We start from the raw sequence: 19,400 nt of genomic DNA on the forward strand, positions 1-19,400 counted from the left end.
AGACCATCGGGCATTTCATGCAGATAGGAAAGCCCAAGGACAGATTCATGACCCATTTTTTAACCTACAGCTTCCTGAATTAGGACTTACTCATATTTATCTGGCTATTGTGTAATCAGAAAAACACAAGTTAAGGTGGTTTGAGTAAAATACCGTCAAGCAGCACCAGCCTGATCCTTATCCTTGCCCTGGGGTGTGAGATGCCCTCAGAGGGACCTGGGAAGCACCAAGATCCCAGGCTGGATTGCATGTGCCTGGGAGAAGAAGATTCTGGAAGAGCTATGGGGTGAAAATGTGCACCAAGCCCCTGAATTTATAAACTACATCATCTCCTTTCAGCCTCTTTATTAAAACTAGGTCGGATTCAGAGCAGGATGCTTTACCTAGCATGACTGAGAAACATCACTAGGAGGGAGGACAGAAACAAGCTCGTTTGCTGTAGCTCCAGGCTGGTTCATTGTGATAACTGGCACAACAATTTCTGCCAAGGAAGAAGGCAAAACCCTGCGCCACGTGGAGGTGCAGACCCTCCCCAAGACTTTGCTTCCCAGGGCAGGCAGCTCCCTCCAAGGCTGTCCCCCAGGACTGTAGGGAAGCCAGAACTTGGGGTGCATGATGCACAGCTTCCTACATGGAAGAAAAAGGTAATTTCTCCACAATCAGTAAAAACAAGGTGTCCCCACAGTGCTATATTGTATGTAGATCAAAGGCGCATCTTCTCTGTGGTTAAACCTAGTCTTAAGGAGAATATTTCTACGTAGATACAGGAAAAACAAGAGAGCAGTTTCTGCTCCAGGGAGAATCATGATTGGTTTTTTTGGAGGGGGAGCGCATTACTTGCTACACAGTGCTAAACCCGCTGCGGGCAATGCTCCCTCTCCCTTTGGTATCCCAGCACTTCTGGGGTCTTTGCTATTTCTACTTGAGCCCCAGGATCCGAATGCCTGGAAGCCTGGCTGATCTGGAGCCCTCAGTCCCATTACGCACCTTTCCCTCTGCTCCTCATCCCAGCCCAGCAGTGCTCGGGTGGGCAACTGGCTCACCAGTGCCTTGTCCAGACCATCCTCTGGGATGAGCAGCTTCCTCCTGCAGACACAAACACAGTGACCGAGGCTGGGCTTGTCCTCCATCCTCAGCCAGCTTCTCCTCCTCCTCCCAGGTCTCATCTGTTTCCACTTCCCCTTCTCCTACCATGGTCAGTTTTCCCCTACTTTTTGGCATTCCCTGAAGTAAACGGGAGCAAACCACCCTGCTCCTTTGCTGCTAAAGCCCTGTTGCTTCCTGGGCACCACTGAGCCCATGGCTGCATGGGCATGTGGCACCTGGCCCATTCTGCAACCCATTTTGGGCACCTGGCAAGATGCACGGAGGGTGGGTGCTCATCCCCAGTGCTGTGCCATCACACCACTGCACTTTGAAAGGCAGGCAAGGAAAATGCAATACCAGTAAGGTGGAGCAAGAAAGTGAAACCTGGAAAAAAGAGAAGGTACTGGGGATACCACCTGACTCTGGGCTGGCTCCGTAGCACTTTAAGCCCCCAAGACGAAGAGTGAATTGCAGAGCAGCAGGTACATAACATGGACCCTCTAATAGCTGCTGATACCTGCAAAGCCAAGTGCAAAGTGCAACACCTGAAAGAGGATCCAAGTTCGAGAAGAGCCCTATAAACACTGTCCTGGTGATGCTGAGCCAGTGGCAGCTGATGTCTTCCTAGAAGATGTGTCCTAACGAACGCAGCTGGTGGCTCCTTTTCGCACGGCCAGGTTTCTGGGACAACTTCCTTACAAGTGGGCAAGCAAAGTGGCAGAAAGAGAGCTGAACACAAAGATGACAATCATGACAAAAATCTGGACTGGTTTGCAAACCTGCAGTCAAGTCCAGAGTTTTAAGTGCAACAAAGAAATTGTCTTCTGTCACGACAGCTGTTGCTCTAAATGAGCCAGGATCTCGCTGACGCTGGTGCAAAATGACTTGGTGCTGCACGTGGATCAGGAGCAAGGAGGATGCCAAGGGAGGTTGTCCTGCCATCACAAGTCTCCTGAAGAAAGCCAAATGTTAGAACCCAGCCATCTCCAGCCTCGCTGGCCCTCAGGTGTGCCCTGCTGGGAAGGGGAGCAGATGAACAAGACCAATGAAACCTTCATTCCCCAAGCGTGCAGCGCAAGGGTGGAGGAAAACCACCAACCCCCCTGGTAAAGTACCCTCAGATATGGATGGAGGTGTTCCCAAAACCACATCAGTTTGGAGAAATAGTCCTGCCAAGGTCTGTGATGTTGTTAGGACAACATCCATCGCCTCTCACCAGTCTCCACAGAGCCACAGAGCTCACGTGGTCACCTTATGAGTCCATGCAAATCTTTATGTGTCAGCATCCATCTGGGAAAAAATGCCTCTTTTTGCTTCAGATTAATGGATGCCCTCGGCAAGATGTGAAAAGAGATAAACGTCCCCAAGAAGGCTGTAAATTCAGAGATGCAAGAAACATCCCTTGATATTCTGTGGTCCCTGTAGTTCATCTGCGTTCCCAGCAGACGTGGATGTGAGAAGGAGCAGGAGCTACCCAGAAAGCAACACAAACTTCAGCAGATTTTGGAAACTGTGGGGTGAAGGGCTCAAAGAGAACCTGGGATGTTACATTAAGTCCCATGGAGAAGCTCATGTATGTGCAATCCTAAGTCCAAGACCCTGGCAGGTCTAGCAGTTTGAGTCATCCATGTTAAAAAAGAAAACCGTGTGATAATCCCCTGGTAAACATTCGGTCTTTTCATACAGTCCAGCTGCAGGGGACATTTTTTGGGGCAGGACCTCCAGACCCCTGGTCAGAATGGCATTAAAACCCAGAGTTTTTTCCACTGATGCATGAAGACTTCAAACTGCATCTCCTACGATACAAAGTGATCCAAGAGACGCATAGCTAGTGAAGAGGAGGAGTGTGTGTAGACCAAGTAAAAGGTAAAGATGAAAGATTAAATAAATAAATTAATTAATAATAAATTAATGGTAAAGAAATTGAGAAGTGGAAATGTGCAGCACAGGTACAAAGAGCTGCAGGAACACCCTTGCACAAATATGCAGGAAGCCAAGTATGAAAGAATTTGAATACAAGCAATAAAAATGTAAATTGCTACCTCAAGAGACCAGGTAGAGAGTGCAGTTGCCTAAATAAAGCTATAGGGTGAGCAACATGAGGCCAGCAGATGCTGCCTGGGGTTGGCCATTGGTGTGGACCGTGGGTGGCTGCTCTGACGCTGCCCAGAAGCGAAGGCTCCAGCTGTGCTCAGGTATTTCTGTGGCACTGGCCACCATGCAAACATCCACTGAACAGGCAGCTACGACAGAAGACCCTGTCGCAGCCTAAACATCGCTCCATTTTCAATGCCCTTGGAAAGCTGCAGCCATAAGCACAGGGCTGTCCTGCGCTTGCCCGGACAAGTGTGGGATGCACAGGGTCCCCCAGAGGGGCCCTGCCCATGTGGCAATGGCAGATGTATCCTGGTATTTATCACCTGCAAGAGCCTGTTTCCAGGCTCCACTTAGACAAAGTGGCTCATTTGCAGTAAGTCTTTCTGGACATGTCTAAACAATGTTAACCCTAATCCTTCACAGCCCCTTGTGGGAAAAAACTCAAGACTGTGGCCAAGAAAAGTGACTTAGGACAAACAAATGATTGCTTAATGCAGAGTTGATGTCCTCCTCCTCTGAAAACACCAGCCAGAGCCAAGCATTTTGCTTCTGGTTCAGAATGATGAAATTTTATTTCTTTATGTAGCGAAACAGGAGTTTCTGGCTTTTAAAAATCTCCAGCTCTACCAAGAGACCTCCAGTGTTTTGAGAGACACTACCTGGAGTCAGGGCAGAAAGGTTCATATGCTCATATGTGTAACTGCAAATGTACAACCTGCATTAAGAAATGAGTAGCAAACATCATGAGAAACCAAGGTGCTCCAAAAAATAGCTCTACTGGGGCATCAACCATAGGATGACAGAATGGTTTGGGATGGGAGGGATCTTTGAAGATCACCTAGTTCAACCCCCCTGCCATGGGCAGGGATATCTTCCTCCAGATCAGGTTGCCCAAAGCCCCATCCAACCTGACCTTGAACACTTCTAATGATGGGACATCCACAACTTCCCTGGGCAACCTCTTCCATTGTCTCATCACACTCATAGTAAAACATTTCTTCCTTACGTTCAATGTAAACCTACCCTCTTTCAGTTTAAAACTGTCCTGTCACTACAGGACCTGGTAAAAAGTCTTTTTCCATCTTTCTTATAAGCCTCCCCTTACATAGTGAAAGGCCTCAATAAGGTCTTGATAAAAGACTTGATAAAAAATGATGGTGGAGACAGAATTGCACATAGACAAGTGGATCTAAATAAAATAAGGTTGCGCTTTTGGGTTGCTGGATCCTGGGTTTCAAAGATGCCCACAATGTGCTGGGATGCATGACAGGGGTGTTAATCTGAATTGCTGTCCATTTTCTATGTTGGTTGAAGGCATAAGGGAAAGCCCATCACCTTGACCCTGATTCAAAGCGAGAGCTGCCATGTCTGCTGATCGGACTGGAAAACACAGACTTTTCTGTCTCAGAAAAACAGCCTGTCCTGTTTGTTAACTCCAGAGAAAAAAAACATCCTGAGCAGCGACTGCTAAAGGTGTTTCAACAGACTGATCCAGGCATGTGAGCCTCGAGTGCTCTCCAGCAACAAGCTGCTTGTCACAGGACAATTTTCATCGCTGGGTTAATAGAAAGAAGCCAGTGAGATTCAGCAGGCTTTAAATAACTGGTCCCTTAACACTATCAGTTTTTGCACTGCAGGTATCTCATATGACTTCTTGCGCTCTGCTTTCCCAGTTTAAAAAGCGGTTCAAACAGACTAGATTATGGGCATTTTTGCCATTTTATTTTCAAGTCCTCCAGGAGCTTGTTTACTAAAAGATCCAAACTATTAAGTGAGGATGAATATAACACCTGGTTTTCAGCACAGAAAAAAACACCGGGGTTTTTATTTTTAATCCTCTGCGAGAATTAGCCTCAAAAATACCCCAACAACAGCTAAAAAACCATCGGCTTCCTCCAGCCTCAATTTTAAAGCTCAGTTTTAACCCTCCCCTTCTCTAACCGTCCTTGATCTGAAGGCACAAACCCACGGAGTAGATGCTGCAAACCCTTACAGCAAAAATGCAAGAAGAAAATTGTTGGGTTTTATGATGAAGGCCCGTACCCAGCACATGGACGCCCTGTGCTCTGAATTTGGGGGTGCAGACGTGTGGGACAACAGACAAAGGGGATCTGACCATGGCCCGGGGATCCAGCCCATCTCCAGGAGGACACACAGACAGGGCTGTCCCCAGCCCCCAGAAGCTTTAAACAAAATTTAACCATTTAATTAAAAAATGCAAACAAGAGGCAAGGCTTTTGCCATCTCCCCTGACTTGCACGGGGGTGACACCCACCACACGGACATCACCCCATCTCACTGGCCAAACCTGCCAGAAATGGGTTGCTCCGTATGGTTGCATAAATCTTCCTGTACCGGCACTGTTGGGGCAGGGGGCGAGACCCCTGGGACCCGGGGACCGCGCCTGGGCAGAGCCATACCTGGGGGATGCCGGTGCCGTGCTGGGCACCGCCAGCGTGTTGGGAGCGCCAGCAGTGGGCACCGGTAAGTGGGTACCGTCGTTCTCCACAGCAACGCCTCCGCTGTCCACATCCTTGATGTCCACGGTGGGGTAATTACCTGGCCCGTGGAGAAGGACAATTGGAGGTGAGAGGGGTGCAGGGCCCAACCTGCAGCCGGGATGAATCCCCAAGCCCCATCATCTCCGCAGAGCTGCCCCCAAGCCCCGCAGCACACTGGAAGGACTCTCCTTTTCCCTCCATTCCCTTCTCGCCCAGCACTCCTTTCTCCTCATGGTTTGGAGCATTTCTTTCTCTTTTTTACCCAGTTTTGAACACTAGAAGAAGTGCCACCTGCTTCCTTCTGCTTTCCCAGCTTGCAACTACTCTGCGCAAGTGTTGGGTCCCGGTGGTTCGGAAAATGATGGAGATGAGGATTACCAGCTGTGGGTGTTATGCAGGAATCCAGGATTTCCAGCTGCAAACCTGCTTCCCAGGGTCTGAAAATCTCCTGGGTCTTCTGCATGTGGATCGCGCAAGCTCCAAATTACACGAGCGTTTGTTTTTCATGCAGAATAAGGCACTATTTAAATAAGCATTTACAGCCTCTCTCTTTTGCAGATGTAATAACTGCTTCCTGCCACAAGCAAGGTTAGAAGCAGGAAGGTTGGATATTTATAGTGGGTAAAGAGAGATGCCAGTTGCCCAAGGGAGAAATGGCGCTGGAGCTTATCTTGGCTAGATACCGCAGCTGGCCGGGCTGTGAAAAGTCACCCCTTTTCTTAGCTATATAACAAAATGCAGTGAGTTCCTGCATGTTTTCTTCTGGGGGGGGGGGGGGGGGTTTACATGCCTGAAAGACCCCGTGCATCCCCTCCAGTCCCATGCTGATGTAGGACCAGTGGATCAGAGCATGGCTCAATTAAATGACCGAGAAAAGGCCCATTTGGGTTGCAAAGTTAAAATCCCATTGCGTGTAAGGAAAAACAGCAGAATTTGGCTTGCTGGTTAAAAACAAAGCAAAGCAAGGCTACAGAAACATAATTTGTAGTTCTGGGTTAAAAGGCAGAAAACCGTGAACAGCAAACCTCCATCTTACTGTCCTCTTAGTCTGAGCAGGTTGCACGAATGCTAAGGAGAAAACCACGTCCGCAGTGAATATTTAACCCTCGGCCTGCAGGTCCTTTGGGAGAGTTTTTAGCCAAGCAGGTCAAAACATATAGCATATAATTTACGGATATTTGCAAACGCTCTCTAGGGGTTAGCTAGAAAGGCACATGGTGATGAGGTGAGAGCAGAAAACCATGAATTTTTTTCCCCAGCCTCAGTGCTGCAACATAAAGCATGCTTTTATTTATTTTTTTCCCAAAAAAGCAACAAAAAGCAGCTACTCCAGGAATAACGCCTTGCCCCCCTCAAACTACGCAAGCCCATCGTCAAAGCCGACATCTCTAATACCTAGGGGGGATTGCTCCTCATTGCAAAAATTGGGGTTGACAACTCCAGCCTTTGGCTTGCTGGCGGCAAGGACGGGGATACGGGAGGCAGCGGTGGCTCGGTAGCTGGGGACATTGGGGAGCTGCTCTAGCACGCCGCGGCCAGGAGGGGAGGCATCCCTGCCGTCGAGCGGCTTGTCATGCACCAGCCGATCTAGCTCGACGTCTCGGGCACGCTTGGACATGCTGCTAGGTGCCTAGGTGCTTCAAGCAAAGGACAAGGCATCTGAAGCTGCAATAAAACACAGAGTGGTTTGAGATGGGACGGTTGTGTCAGCACAGAGAAATGCAGGGCTGCGGGGGGTTTTGTTGCCGCCTGCCGCTCGCAGGCGTTGGTAGCAGTGGTGGTAAGCATCGTGCTTTTAAGTGGTGGTGCCACGTGCTTTTCTAGCATCGCTGCAAGGTCAGGGCACCCTGCAAGGGCTGCATGAGCAGAGAAATCTCCAGCCTGTACCAGGACTCAGGTCAAGCCATCCCTTGTGCAACTCCCCCGACGTCAGTGGAGTTATGCCAGGACCTGCCTTGGCTCATTCAGGCTGCGATGGGAGCTCACCACTTAATTTTCATTACCTCCTAAAAGGTTACATTAAAATGCAATTTATGCCACCGGTTATTTCCCAAATGGAGCAAAGTGGTAGAGAAAATCCTTTTTATCCCCTCCCACCTTCTTCAGCTGAAGGAGAAACTCTTATTTCACGTAAGAGATGGCTTAATCAAGAAGACTAAAAGTACTGCATAAGCATCAGCCTTTCAGAGCTGGCTCCAGCTGATGAAAATATTGCCATCACGCTGTGCCCACGGGATGCTTTAAGCCAGTGAAAAGCCCCGACTGCCCACACAGGCCCACGCTGCAGAAAACTCAGCTGCCCAATCCCAGTCAGTGAGTGAGAAGCTGCATTTTCCCCGCACTGGGCATCGCATTGCCTGCTTTAGTTCATCCTAATTTGACATTATGCTGCTGTATGTTATACCTTCAGCATCGGTTTCAGCAGCTTCAGCTGTCTCCTCTTCCACCTTCAAAATGAAAAAAGCCATTTTAGGGCCATGAAGATGATTGGAGGGCTGGAGCATCTCTCCTATGGAGACAGGCTGAAAGAGTTGGGGTTGTTCAGCCTGGAGAAGCGAAGGCTCTGGGGAGACCTTAGAGCAGCCTTCCAGTACCTAAAGGGGGCCTACAAGAAAGCTGGAGAGGGACTTTTTGCAAAGGCATGTAGTGATAGGACAAGGAGTAATGTCTTTAAACTGAAAGAGGGTAGATTTAGATTAGATGTAAGGAAGAAATTCTTTACTGCGAGGGTGGCGAGGCACTGGAACATGTTACCCAGAGAGGTTTTGGATGCCCCATCCCTGGAAGTGTTCAAGGCCAGGTTGGATGGGGCTTTGAGCAACCTGGGCTAGTGGAAGATGTCCCCGCTCATGGCAGGAGCGTTGGAACTAGATGATCTTTAAGGTCCCTTTCAACCCAAACCATTCTACCATTCATTCATTCTATCACTGTAAGGAGAAAAAGACCTGTTCTTTCAGTAAAGAGCAGACTTTACAGCTTGATTGGATACCCCATATCCCCCCACCATTCACCAGCCTCTCAGCTTGTTCAGCGCCAACATTTTAGGGTGAAAGCATCCCTCCCTTGGTGCACAGCTCCTGCTGCTGTCTCAGGTTCAGAGATGGGGATGTCTCAGTGGGCAACATGCCCATACCAGTCCCTGCCGCCCCACAGACAAGCTCTTGAGCCCCTGGCATGTTCTGGGCAGCAAGAGCTCATTACAGACCTGAGCCCAAGCAGGAAGCAATGCCATACCTGTACAAAAGCACCTTCGAGATCACTTATCTCAGCTGCTTCTAGCTGCTCAAACCTGAGGGCCTCCTCTGCAAAGTAGCCTTCATCCACGCCCTCATCAGCGGTGAGACAAGGTGACTGGAGCAGTGGTCTGGATGGTAGAGATCAAGCAGAGACAAGCACCTGAGCTCGCTTTTGCCCTTTCTGAGGTTGGGCACATTGTGAATGGGGGGGGGCATCTCGTCAACAGGGGGGCATCGTGTCAACGGGGACGATACACAGGTCTTCCAGTATCGGGGAGCACTGCTCCTCCAGCTGCAACGCAAGCCTTGTTTGCAGGTGAAAAATACCACAGGAATCTTAGTTTAAATAAGCAGTGGTACAAAAAAATATTGCTGCTTAGGTTCTAAGGGACTTGGAAAAAACACTACGTGGGAGGCCAGGTGAGAGGTGCATAAATAATGCAGGGCATTGCATATGCATAAGCAAAGATTGCATATGCGGAAAGATACAGGCAGTATGTTTCTCCTGCTGTGCATAATTTCTCATATAATTAAAATTTGCCAAATAAAAAGCTGACCACCTAATTTCCAGGCAGGGCTGCCCTGCAAGCACCCTCCAAATCCCACCTTTGCCTGTGCAAGACACCACCAGGACACATAAGTCTCATTTTCATTCAGCGCAGACCTCAGCTCCATCATTCTGACAAAGGGGGTTCACAAGATCAATTTTATTGATTTAATGTAACTTTATAACTGGAAAAAAGAAAGCAAGCCTCATCATGCTGTTCTCTGCACTTATACCCTGATTTGCTCTTTCCTGGTGAGAAAAGCAAAGCAGGGATTGGGGATAATGAAAAAAATTTTAAGACAGCTAAATTCATGAAAATTGAAAAAACATCTTTCTGCATCCTTGGTAGGTCCTAAGTCAGAAGAGGAACGTAACAAGCAGTGGCTGCTTTTCCTCTTTTATCTCCATGTCTTGAAAAACTGTTATTTTCCAAGGCATTTTTAAAATTAGTTTTAATAACTCCCCCAGCTTTTTTTTTTTTTTTTTAAATAATTAGGCTCCCTTCAAATGCAATCGCAAGCCTTTTTATCCTCATCTAGAAAGCCCATCAATGTCTCTCTTTTCCCATAAACAGACAAACATATTGAAGGATGGAACAGCATCTCATTCACCCAACAACTGAAGCACAAGTTTCTATAATGCAGCTCCAGGAACAGAATTTGATGAAATAAAAATCTATGGGTTTAACACTGAATGATCATGCATTTTCAGCTTCCCCCTGAAAATCTAGCTACTTCAGAGGAATTAACAGAGAATAATATTGCAGCACTAGGTAATTAATCCCTAAATGTTTACCTCATGTGAAATCAGAGCAAACCACTAAACTAAGCAGAAATATTTTTCTAAATACCACCTAGACCAAAATCACCACCTACAACAGCTGACAATAACTCGGCTAGTTTCTACAACAGGAAAAAAAAGTAAAATTGTACCTACTTGTATTAAGTAGCATTTGCAGGTACAACACATAATCGTGTCTTTAAGTTCAGCTCTGTAATATTCATAATAATCCCGACTGCCGTGAATTAATGGATATGGTTTTAAATAATGTGGACTGTCTCCAGGAGCTGGGTGCTTCCAGCTCCTGATGAAGGCACAAGCTGGGGTTCCTGCCTTGCCGAGCCGCTGGACCCCGCGGGAGGGGATGGCCAGAGGCTGCGGTTGCTACGGGTGGCCGCGATGGAGATGGAGCTTGTGTCACCAGGAGACACTCGCCTGTCACCAGGTGCCGCGTCAGCAGCGAGCCCCGGGGTGAGCCGATTTGCGAACGCATCCCTCCTGAATGCATCCATCCCTCCCGAATGCATCCCTCCCCAGCACACCCCCGGCCGCCCTCCAGGCTGGGGAGCTCCGCTCTGCCAAGAGGACCTCGCTCGTCCACGGGTGTTTCAGCCTCTCTGGCTTGCGAATGCGGCTGAAACAACAACCGCGTTCATGCTCATTTCCAACAAAGCCATAAAAGCAATGGGAGCCACTCACCCTGCACACTCCTCCACGTCCTCCTCCTCCTTCTCCTCCTCCTCCTCCTCTCCCTCCCTCTCCTCCTCCTTTTCCTCCTCGGCAGCACTCAGGGAACACAACCACAGCCTGGGGAGGAGAAACTCATTAGGTGAAATCCAAAAAGTATGTCTGAACCTCAGAAGAGGAGCACTGCCAGTCTCCGCACCCCCTTTGGCCGGAGATGCTCTCCCTCCATTCCTCAGCCAACATCTTGGGGGGACGCACACGACACAATCAGGCACACGCTGCTGCACAGCCGATTAGTGCCTGCAGCCCCAAGTGGGTGGGAGGAAGAATGGGAAAAAGTTTGGGAATGCAAAGACAGAGTCCTTGAGCCTTCAAATTCCCCTGGCGGCACAGGGAGAGGAGGTGCTTAGGGGTAACTTGTTGCTGATTTTAACCAAAACCTCCCTGTTAATGAAATCCACCCTCCAGGACAGGACATGCTTGCTGCCCACATCTTCTCAGGCTCACATATTAAGGGGAAAAAAACCTGAAAAATATTTTTGTGACATGTCCAGTGTTTTCTTGCTGAGCAGAAGACAGCTCTGCTGAGTGAATGTGGCTCTGGGTATCACTTGTGCTTAGTGCAGTCGAACAACACTCATGTCCGAGGTGGGGACCCCTGCGCTCACCATTGCCTGCACATGTGCTGGGCACAGGGAGCATTTGGGGGGGCTCCCAAACCTTTTGGGAACGTGCATGGACACCTCTCATCTCCTTGCTGCAACGCAGCCCTTCTCCCAGCTCTGAACGCATTGCCCAGCCCTCGGGAGGGCCTCAGCAGCAGTTTCTTTTGGAAGATGTAAGATGAATTGTATAGAGAAGACTACCATTTCTAAACGTTGTGACAGTCGGATGCACAGTTGATGGGAATGAGGTCCAAACCCTCTTGCCTTAGGGCCAAAATCTACTTAAGGGAAGCTGAAGCAGAGCAACCTTCAGCTGTCCTCTGCAGGACAATGTGAAGCATTGCATTCATGGCTCTGCCACTCAACACTGGAATCTCAACACCAAAAGGAAAGGCCATTTGCTCAAACACCTTTTGGGTCCTGCCAGTGCCCCCCTCTTTGGAAATGGGCGCCTCGGCTGTCCGCTGCCAGCTCCACCACCAGCGCTGGCAAGGAGAGATGCCCAAGAATATGCTTGTCCCCTCCCATGGCCACCACACTGGTGGCTGGAGAGCGCGCAGAGCTGGCCATCAACAGCATCTCCCTTCTCCTACCTGTTTTCTTCTTCCTGAGGTTCCTCCTGTATGGAGGGAAGGGGATGAACATCTTCCACCAGCTCAGCCTCCTGACCCCAGGCCATCATCTCGCACGTGGCTTCGTTAATCCAGTCATCATCAATCTCTTCCAGGACAAGGTTGGTCTCCTTGGGTTCCTCAGGGACAGTATGAACTGAAATGGGAATGGGGAAAGGGAGGTGGTGAAGTGAGAGTAGCAGATTTTCAAGACGCCAGGGGTAGGGCCAGGGCAGATCCCACATTTTTGCTGCTCGATGCAGAGGTGCTGCCGCATGCCAAGACTGAAAGACCTCTCTGCCTGTGCAGACCTGTGCAGCCCCGGTCTCCTCGAGCTGTGCCGGATGGATGCCTTGGTCACTTTTGCCAGAAGGAAGAAGAAAATTCACCATTTTGTGCCAAGTGCAGTCAAAGCCCCATGAAAACTATAACTCTTTGCGTACAGATGCCTGTTGGCTTCCTTACATGTGTAGCAACCTCCACCAGCAGACGATTTGGCCCATCTCCAGGCCACATTTTGGCTCTCCTTACAAACAGAAGCAGCCACAGAAAGAGACCAAAACCTTTCCCCTCGTGAACCCCGAGCAAAACGCTGTGCTAGCACAGGCTGAGGGCCCTGGTTTTGCGGAGCAAGACTCAACCCAGAGCCCACGTTGCAATGCCCCAAGCAACACGCCACGTCCGCTCTGAATGCTCCCCAGGGCACGGTGTAGGAAGCATCCCACATGCCCCACCACTTCCCACTATCGCTGGGGGAAAACCCACAGCAGGTTACTGGAGAGGCTGTTGGACCAGCTGCAGAGCGAAGAGCACGGGGCTGACCCACGGCTAGCCCTCTCCGTGTCCCAGGGGTACCCATCCTACCACATCAGGCACACATGGGAGAAACAGGAGGAGGAAGAGCACCCGCATGCTGTAAAACCAGTTTATTTTGAGGTCTGCCTGACAACAAAACTTACATGTCTGCAGCAAAGCTAATAGGAAACATGCAGATTCAACTATAGAAAGGCAGAAACCCCACCCACAGTCGACTCTGTGCCCTATTTACCCACGCCACAGTGCCCACACTGCCTTTAGCCCATTCCCTCTAGTTCTCTGTTTAATTAAAATGTGGGACAGTGATCAGGAAGATGGCTTTTAAAACACACCACAACTTCTGGATACATTATAGGAAAATGGGCAAATACTAAAATTGTAGCCTGGTACCAGCGGGGCTCATTATAAACACAGGGGATGGATCTCAGGTTGGTTGCTTGGCTCATGACTCATTGTTACAGCTGCCTAGATAATTCTAAAGAGATGCAATCAGACAGCGGGAGACCTTATCGTGGCATTTCAATATATCAAGGGGGCTTATACAAAGGATACGCAAAGACTTTTTACCAAGGCCTGTAGTGACAGGACGAGGGGCAACAGTTTTAAACTGAAAGAAGGTAGATTTAGGTTGCACATAAAGAATAAATGGTGTACAATAAGAGTGGTGAGGCACAGAAACAGGTTGCCCAGAGAGGCTGTGGATGCCCCATCCCTGGAAGCATTGAAGGCCAGGTTGGATGGGACTTTGAGCAACCTGGTCCAAGTGGAAGGTGTCCCTGCCCGTGGCAGGGGGGTTGGCCCTCATCATCTTCAAGGGTCCTTCCCAGCCCAACCCATTCTGCAATTCTAAGGTATATACTAAAAACCTGGGGTGTAGGGGCTCTCACCCCATCCAGCCCAGTGTGCCTGCGCTGGCTATGCCTGCCCGCACTCTTCTGGGCTGGGGACAGCCGCTGGGATCCCTTCCCTTCTGGATCCCTTCTGGGATCCCCACTCCTGCCACTGTGGTTAGTGCTGCATCCAAAGCACTGTGAGCTTCAGGAGACAGTAGCTGTAGTTGGGGGTAGGGAGAGTTTGGGGTAAGTTCTCCTATAAGGAGAGCCCAGGCAAAGGCTTTTAACCATTAACTCCTACCTATTCACCTAGAGATTAAACTCACCCACCTGCATTTGCTGCTGCAAACCAGAGCCCTTTCCACTTGCTGGGAGAAAACACTCAGTTAACAGAAGAAAAGCAGTAAGAAGCTGGTGAGAGCTTAAAGAGCTTTATAATGTGACATCTTAGAGGCAGAAGACAACTAAAAGAAGCCTGTAGGCTTCAGCTGGAGGTCTCAGGGGTCAATATTTGGATGCTAGGTGGGCATTGAGAGGGCCAGAAGTGCTCAGAGGCTGCAGCAAGAGGCTTTCTGCCTCCAAGGTGTCTTAAGTGATGCTTTTCTACCCTCCTATAAATTATAGCTGCTGTTTCATAGACATCATCCTGCAAAACCAATAGCTCCAGTTCCCAGAGGCAAGAGGGAGCCAGCATGGGACAGCCCTGGGACCGGGGACACACAGCCGGCATCCCTGTGCCAGCCTCAGGTGCCCACCGCCCCAGGTAGCAAGGAGCTAGACACCATTTGCAGATCCCCCCTTGCTTTTGCTCCCCAGCTGCACTTTCTCCTTGGTTTGGCCCCATTTGGTTGTGGCAAGAAGGGCTGGCTTGCCATGGTCTTCATTTTCCATTTGTTTCAGAGGCGCTAAGCCCCTTTGCCCCCTGAAACAAAAGGAGAAGGAAAACATTAATGAGTGTGCTGGCAGTTTGGTGCCAGAGCAGATCTCTCGCTCGAGCCAATCACTCCCTTCCTTGGGCAGGTTAAGTGACCTTGAGATGCCTCAAGGCACCAAAGCGAGCTGTAACACAAGCCAGCCACGCACAAAGAGTGCAACTGCCTTGCACACGCAGCAGCATCCCACTGGCTTTGCCTCTTTCCAAGGTCCCTGGCAACGCTCAGGTCTCCAGTTTGTACAAACAAGTGGAGAAATGCCTTCCTGCAGGATTTCCCGCTCCGAGATCCCACCAAGTGGCTGCTGGCTTGGTGGGAACAACCTCCCAGCGTGTCCCTGGGGGGATGCACAGCCTGCATGTGCTGCGGTGGGTCCCTGCTGCATCGGCAGCTCCCATGGCCCAGCCAACCACTCCTTCCTGGGGATGGTGCTTGCATGGGGCTGTGTGACATCTCCCCTGCCCGGTCCATCCGTGGAGGCAGCCATGGCTCCCTGCCAGGCTCCCCATTTTGCTCAGCATCCCACAATGTGGCTGGTGGGGGGACCCAAGCCTGGCTGCCCACAGAACCGGTGCTTGCTCCCCTCCATGGGCAGGCAAGCAGTGGTGTGACCCCCACAATGGTTTCCTACGACCATGCAGGCTCACATCTAACACATCTAATCCTAGGATTTTGTTTTCCCAAGGTACCTCCTTCAACATCTCACACCAGGCTCGGCAAACACCCTCCAGCTCGGCAGCAAACGTGCCAAAAGGGGTGATGAAGGCGGCAGCTTTGAATTCCCTTGTAATCCTTTATCAAACCCCACCAGCCTGGCAAACATCCTCCGGCACAGCTCCAGGACAGACCTTGATATCAGCACTAACCTCAAACCCCGGGACCTGAAGATGTGGGATGCTGCACTTGGAGAGACTCCCACGGCCCAAGTTTTACCAAGCCTGTGCCACAACTCTGGATCTGCTCCTGCTTCTCATGCAGCAACAGCCTCTCATGGCTTCCCTGGGGGGTTTCAGGGGCTCCCCAGCTGGTAGTCACAGCAGACTGGGGGATAAAAGCCGCCAGCAGGCCCTCTTCCCAATAATCGCTTTCTGACCTTGGCAAGCTAACTGGCATGGTGAGACGGAGCCACCACTTACTTTCTTCCACGGGACTCGAAGTTGCTGTGGCCACTGCCTGCCAGGAGGAAACAGGAAACCTGAGACATTGCCCATTTTCAGTAAACTTAAATTTTTACCCTAAATGCCCCATTTTCAGTAAACATGACCCTTTTATCCTAAATACCCCATGTGATTTCCCAGTGCATGTTGGATGCCTTGGCCATGGGCATGAGCATCCCCATACGTGATGGTAAAGGGCAGGAGCACATCAGTGAGCCCGCCTGGGTGCAAGGGAAGGAAAGGAGAACATGCAAAGCTGCTGCTTCTCCTTAGACCTGGACCGCACCTGGGTGAGATGCCAGGGCCTGGACACCAGCCAGCACTGCATAGAAAGGCAAGGAAATGTCAGAGAAAACACAGGCTATGGGCTATCTCGCTGCTTAGAGGCCAAGTCCCGGTTTTCATCGGCTAAGCAGGTCATGGGAATTAGTTTTCTTGAAGGAGCTGGGTGACAGCCCAAACCATGGCAGGTCCCAGCACTGATCTGGTGACATCTGCATGGCAAAGGACGCCCTCCCTGCCAGGGACATGGTGCTCACACACCCTTTAGCCTATCCAGCAGACGGCATACCTGTGCGTCCTGCTTCTCCCTGGTCACTGGCTGCGGCATCACCTTCTCCAGCTCCTGGACCAACCAGGCAAACATCCTGGTGACCAGAAACAACTGTTAGACCTGGCTGCTGAAGCCTTTGATCCCAAGGCAGCCGTCCCTCTGGCCACGGTACGCACGCAGAAGCTGCCACCACAGTTACCTGCTGCCGTCCCCAGCCAGGGACCGAGGGATGAGGGTGGCCACCGGCTCTGGCTGCCCCTCGGCTGCTGTTGGCTCCACTGCTACCGGGATGCTCTGGGCAGCTGAAACACTGGTTTTTGACTTTGCCTGTGTTTTAGTCCCTTTTGTGCCTGCTCAAGTTTATTTGGAAGGAGAAGGGGGATAGGCAATGCAGCAGTCATCTTATAAATTGTTGGGGAAGGGGAGCAAGTAAGGAAGAATTACCTCCCACAGAGGGACAGGCTTGGGGGACCTCCCTGGTAGCCTCTCCCCCGGGGATCCAGCCTGAGACGAGGACATGGGTGGTTTGGGAACACATGTGGTGTAGGGGCAGTGCCGTAATGCCAGAACCCGGCATGCCCACCCCTCTCGGCACAGTCGGTACCCCAGGGCACAGGGATGGAGGGCAGCCCCAGTGCTGGTGCCTGCCTGCACCCAGGTTCTCGAAGGCAGAATGTCCCCTCTGAAAGGGCCACCCAGGGAAGGGGGATTGCTCACCTCCTGCCACGGCTTCGCACTTCTGCTCCTTTGGCTCTGGCTGCAGAGGGACAGAGGGACGGATGGATGTGGCAAAGCACTGTCTGTGGCCCACACGTCCCTGGGTGGGTACATCTACCACCCCAAAGGGACCCAGGTGCACAGCCCCACACAGCTCTGCTGCCGTTTCAGCCCCATTGTATTGACAAGGACCACTAAACCCAGACCCTGGCTTTGCTGGCACCAGCGGGTCCCAGATGGAAGGTCCCCCCTGCACGCAGCCTGGTTGGGGAGCACTGGGATGGCGCCCTGAGGTCTCTCTCATTCTACTGAATTTCCCATGGGGTTTTCCTCTCCAAGGTCCCACCCAGGGCATGCAGGAGGACAGGGACAGGGAGCCCACTCTGCTGTCGCCTCTGCCAGGCAGCTCCCCAGTCTCCCCAGGCCGGGCGGCGCTCACCTCCAGCTTTTTCAGCATCTCCGGCTGCGGCACCATCCTCTCAAAGCCCTGCACCAGCCAGCTGAGCACCCGTGTTCCTGCCCTGCGGGGAGAGAGCACTGTGGTTAGGGAGCTTGTCCTGCACCCCTCCTGCCCTCCCACATCCCTCTGCCAGCCTCCCTGAGGACCCACCACTCCGTGCTGGTATCTGAGCCGGCCTCGGGCTCGCAGCCATCCACTTCATCCTCCTCTGGATCAAAGGGGGTTATCTCTGCAATGAGAGTGGTGCCGTAGGGATGAGGGAGAGCTGGGATCTGCACTGTTGGGAGCTCCTGGTCCCCCCCATCAGCCGGCTCAAGGGGACAATAGCGCCAGCATCACCGACCAGGAAGTTGGGATGTGGGATGCAGGACTCCCAGAAAGGCCCCTGGGATGTTGCAAGCTGTGGGCTCCTGGCTCTCCTTACCCAGAGCATCCTCTTCCTCGTCCCTGAGGATCTGGACCTCCGTCTGAAAAGCCAAACAGACCGTCACCTGCCCAGCAGCCAAGGGCGGCTCATCCCACCAGGTGGGGAGGGAAACCTACCCTTTCTCCAGGGATGGACAAAGGCAGAAGCCCATGCAGGGCAGGTTTAGTGTTCCCAGTTAGCACTGGGACAGTGATAGGAAGGGAAAAAAAATGAGAAAAGGTAAAAAGAGCTGGAAGCCCAAATATGCCAGAGAATTGCCCCATCTGTCACGTACCTGGTCAGGAACATCAATGCTTGTTTCGAAGCTCTTCCCGAGTGCCTGCAGCGTCCCTGGGGCCGGGACCGGCTGGGGAATCACCTTCTCCAGCCCCTGGGAGAGCCAGGAGAGTACACTGCTCCCCATGCTGCCAGAGAAGGGGGTGAGTCAGGCTGGGACCCCCCCATCCCAGGCATTCAGCCCCTGACTGAAAGCAAAATCCCAAGCAAACTATGTTGCACGCTGGATGGTGCAAGAGCAATACCTCTCAAACACGGAGCCTTGATCCTCGGGCACCACAAATCCCACCTTCTTTTCCATTTCTTTAATGGCAGCAGGAAACAAAAATGAAAGCTCCCATCATGGCTCCGCCAGCCCCCAGCATGCTGGGCAGGAGGGGGACCAGCCAGTAAAGGAATGCTGATCCGCTGCCCGAGCCACTGTATCCCCCTGCCATGGGGACTTACCCTTGGTGCATGCATGGTCAGCAGCATCCCCGGGGCCACTCGCCTTTCCTGTCGGTGCCTTCAGGGTAAAAGGCAGAAGGTGGCAGAGAGTGAGGCGCAGGGGACTGTGTCCCCCACTCAAAGGTGGCCGCAAACTCCAGGGACTCCCTGTCCTTCCTGCTGCCTCCCAGCAGCTCAGATGGGGGATGAATCCTGGCCCCCATCCCTCCCGGGGATGCTGCAGTGCATCCCTGAGTGCCGCAGTGCCAGGGCTGGATGCAGAGGCACTAGGCATCTCTCCACTGTGCTCACAGGCTCCCCGGTAACCCCCAAACTGGCTCTCTGCTCACCTTAGCTGGCTCCGGGTCTCGCACCAGGGCCGGGGGGGTCTCCTCCATCAGATGGGGCGCTGGGGGCTGGGGAACCACCCGCTCGATCCAGCCCAGCATCCTTCTACCTGTGGGTAGCAAGGAGGGGTCTCTGGCTGGTGAGAGGCCAGAAGCAGTGGTGCAAGCTCCCCAGGGAATACTGGGAGCACCAGCTGCTCACACTGTCCCCAGGGCAGCCCAAAAAGGTCCTGTGCATCCTTCTAT

General features: G+C 51.6%; 1 protein-coding gene across 4 annotated transcripts in view; it reads right to left on the reverse strand.

Moving 5' to 3' along the window:
- Positions 1–19,400, reverse strand: part of CNGB1 (cyclic nucleotide gated channel subunit beta 1) — a 42,976-nt gene that overhangs the window by 12,294 nt on the left and 11,282 nt on the right. For all 4 annotated transcript variants that reach the window (XM_049805815.1, XM_049805814.1, XM_049805812.1 and 1 more), the window contains 17 exons: positions 19,158–19,264; positions 18,829–18,886; positions 18,627–18,684; positions 18,380–18,509; positions 18,103–18,145; positions 17,829–17,907; positions 17,658–17,739; positions 17,219–17,258; positions 16,701–16,851; positions 16,520–16,595; positions 15,928–15,964; positions 12,193–12,367; positions 10,947–11,054; positions 8,919–9,048; positions 8,089–8,131; positions 5,604–5,742; positions 988–1,086 (listed from right to left, as the gene is read on the reverse strand). In XM_049805815.1, the coding sequence (XP_049661772.1) occupies positions 988–1,086; positions 5,604–5,742; positions 8,089–8,131; positions 8,919–9,048; positions 10,947–11,054; positions 12,193–12,367; positions 15,928–15,964; positions 16,520–16,595; positions 16,701–16,851; positions 17,219–17,258; positions 17,658–17,739; positions 17,829–17,907; positions 18,103–18,145; positions 18,380–18,509; positions 18,627–18,684; positions 18,829–18,886; positions 19,158–19,256 (1,547 nt within the window). In that variant the 5' untranslated portion in view covers positions 19,257–19,264. The remainder of the gene's footprint in view (positions 1–987; positions 1,087–5,603; positions 5,743–8,088; positions 8,132–8,918; positions 9,049–10,946; positions 11,055–12,192; positions 12,368–15,927; positions 15,965–16,519; positions 16,596–16,700; positions 16,852–17,218; positions 17,259–17,657; positions 17,740–17,828; positions 17,908–18,102; positions 18,146–18,379; positions 18,510–18,626; positions 18,685–18,828; positions 18,887–19,157; positions 19,265–19,400) is intronic.

Source organism: Accipiter gentilis, chromosome 7 (genome assembly GCF_929443795.1).
Source record: "Accipiter gentilis chromosome 7, bAccGen1.1, whole genome shotgun sequence".
Taxonomy (NCBI): domain Eukaryota; kingdom Metazoa; phylum Chordata; class Aves; order Accipitriformes; family Accipitridae; genus Astur; species Astur gentilis.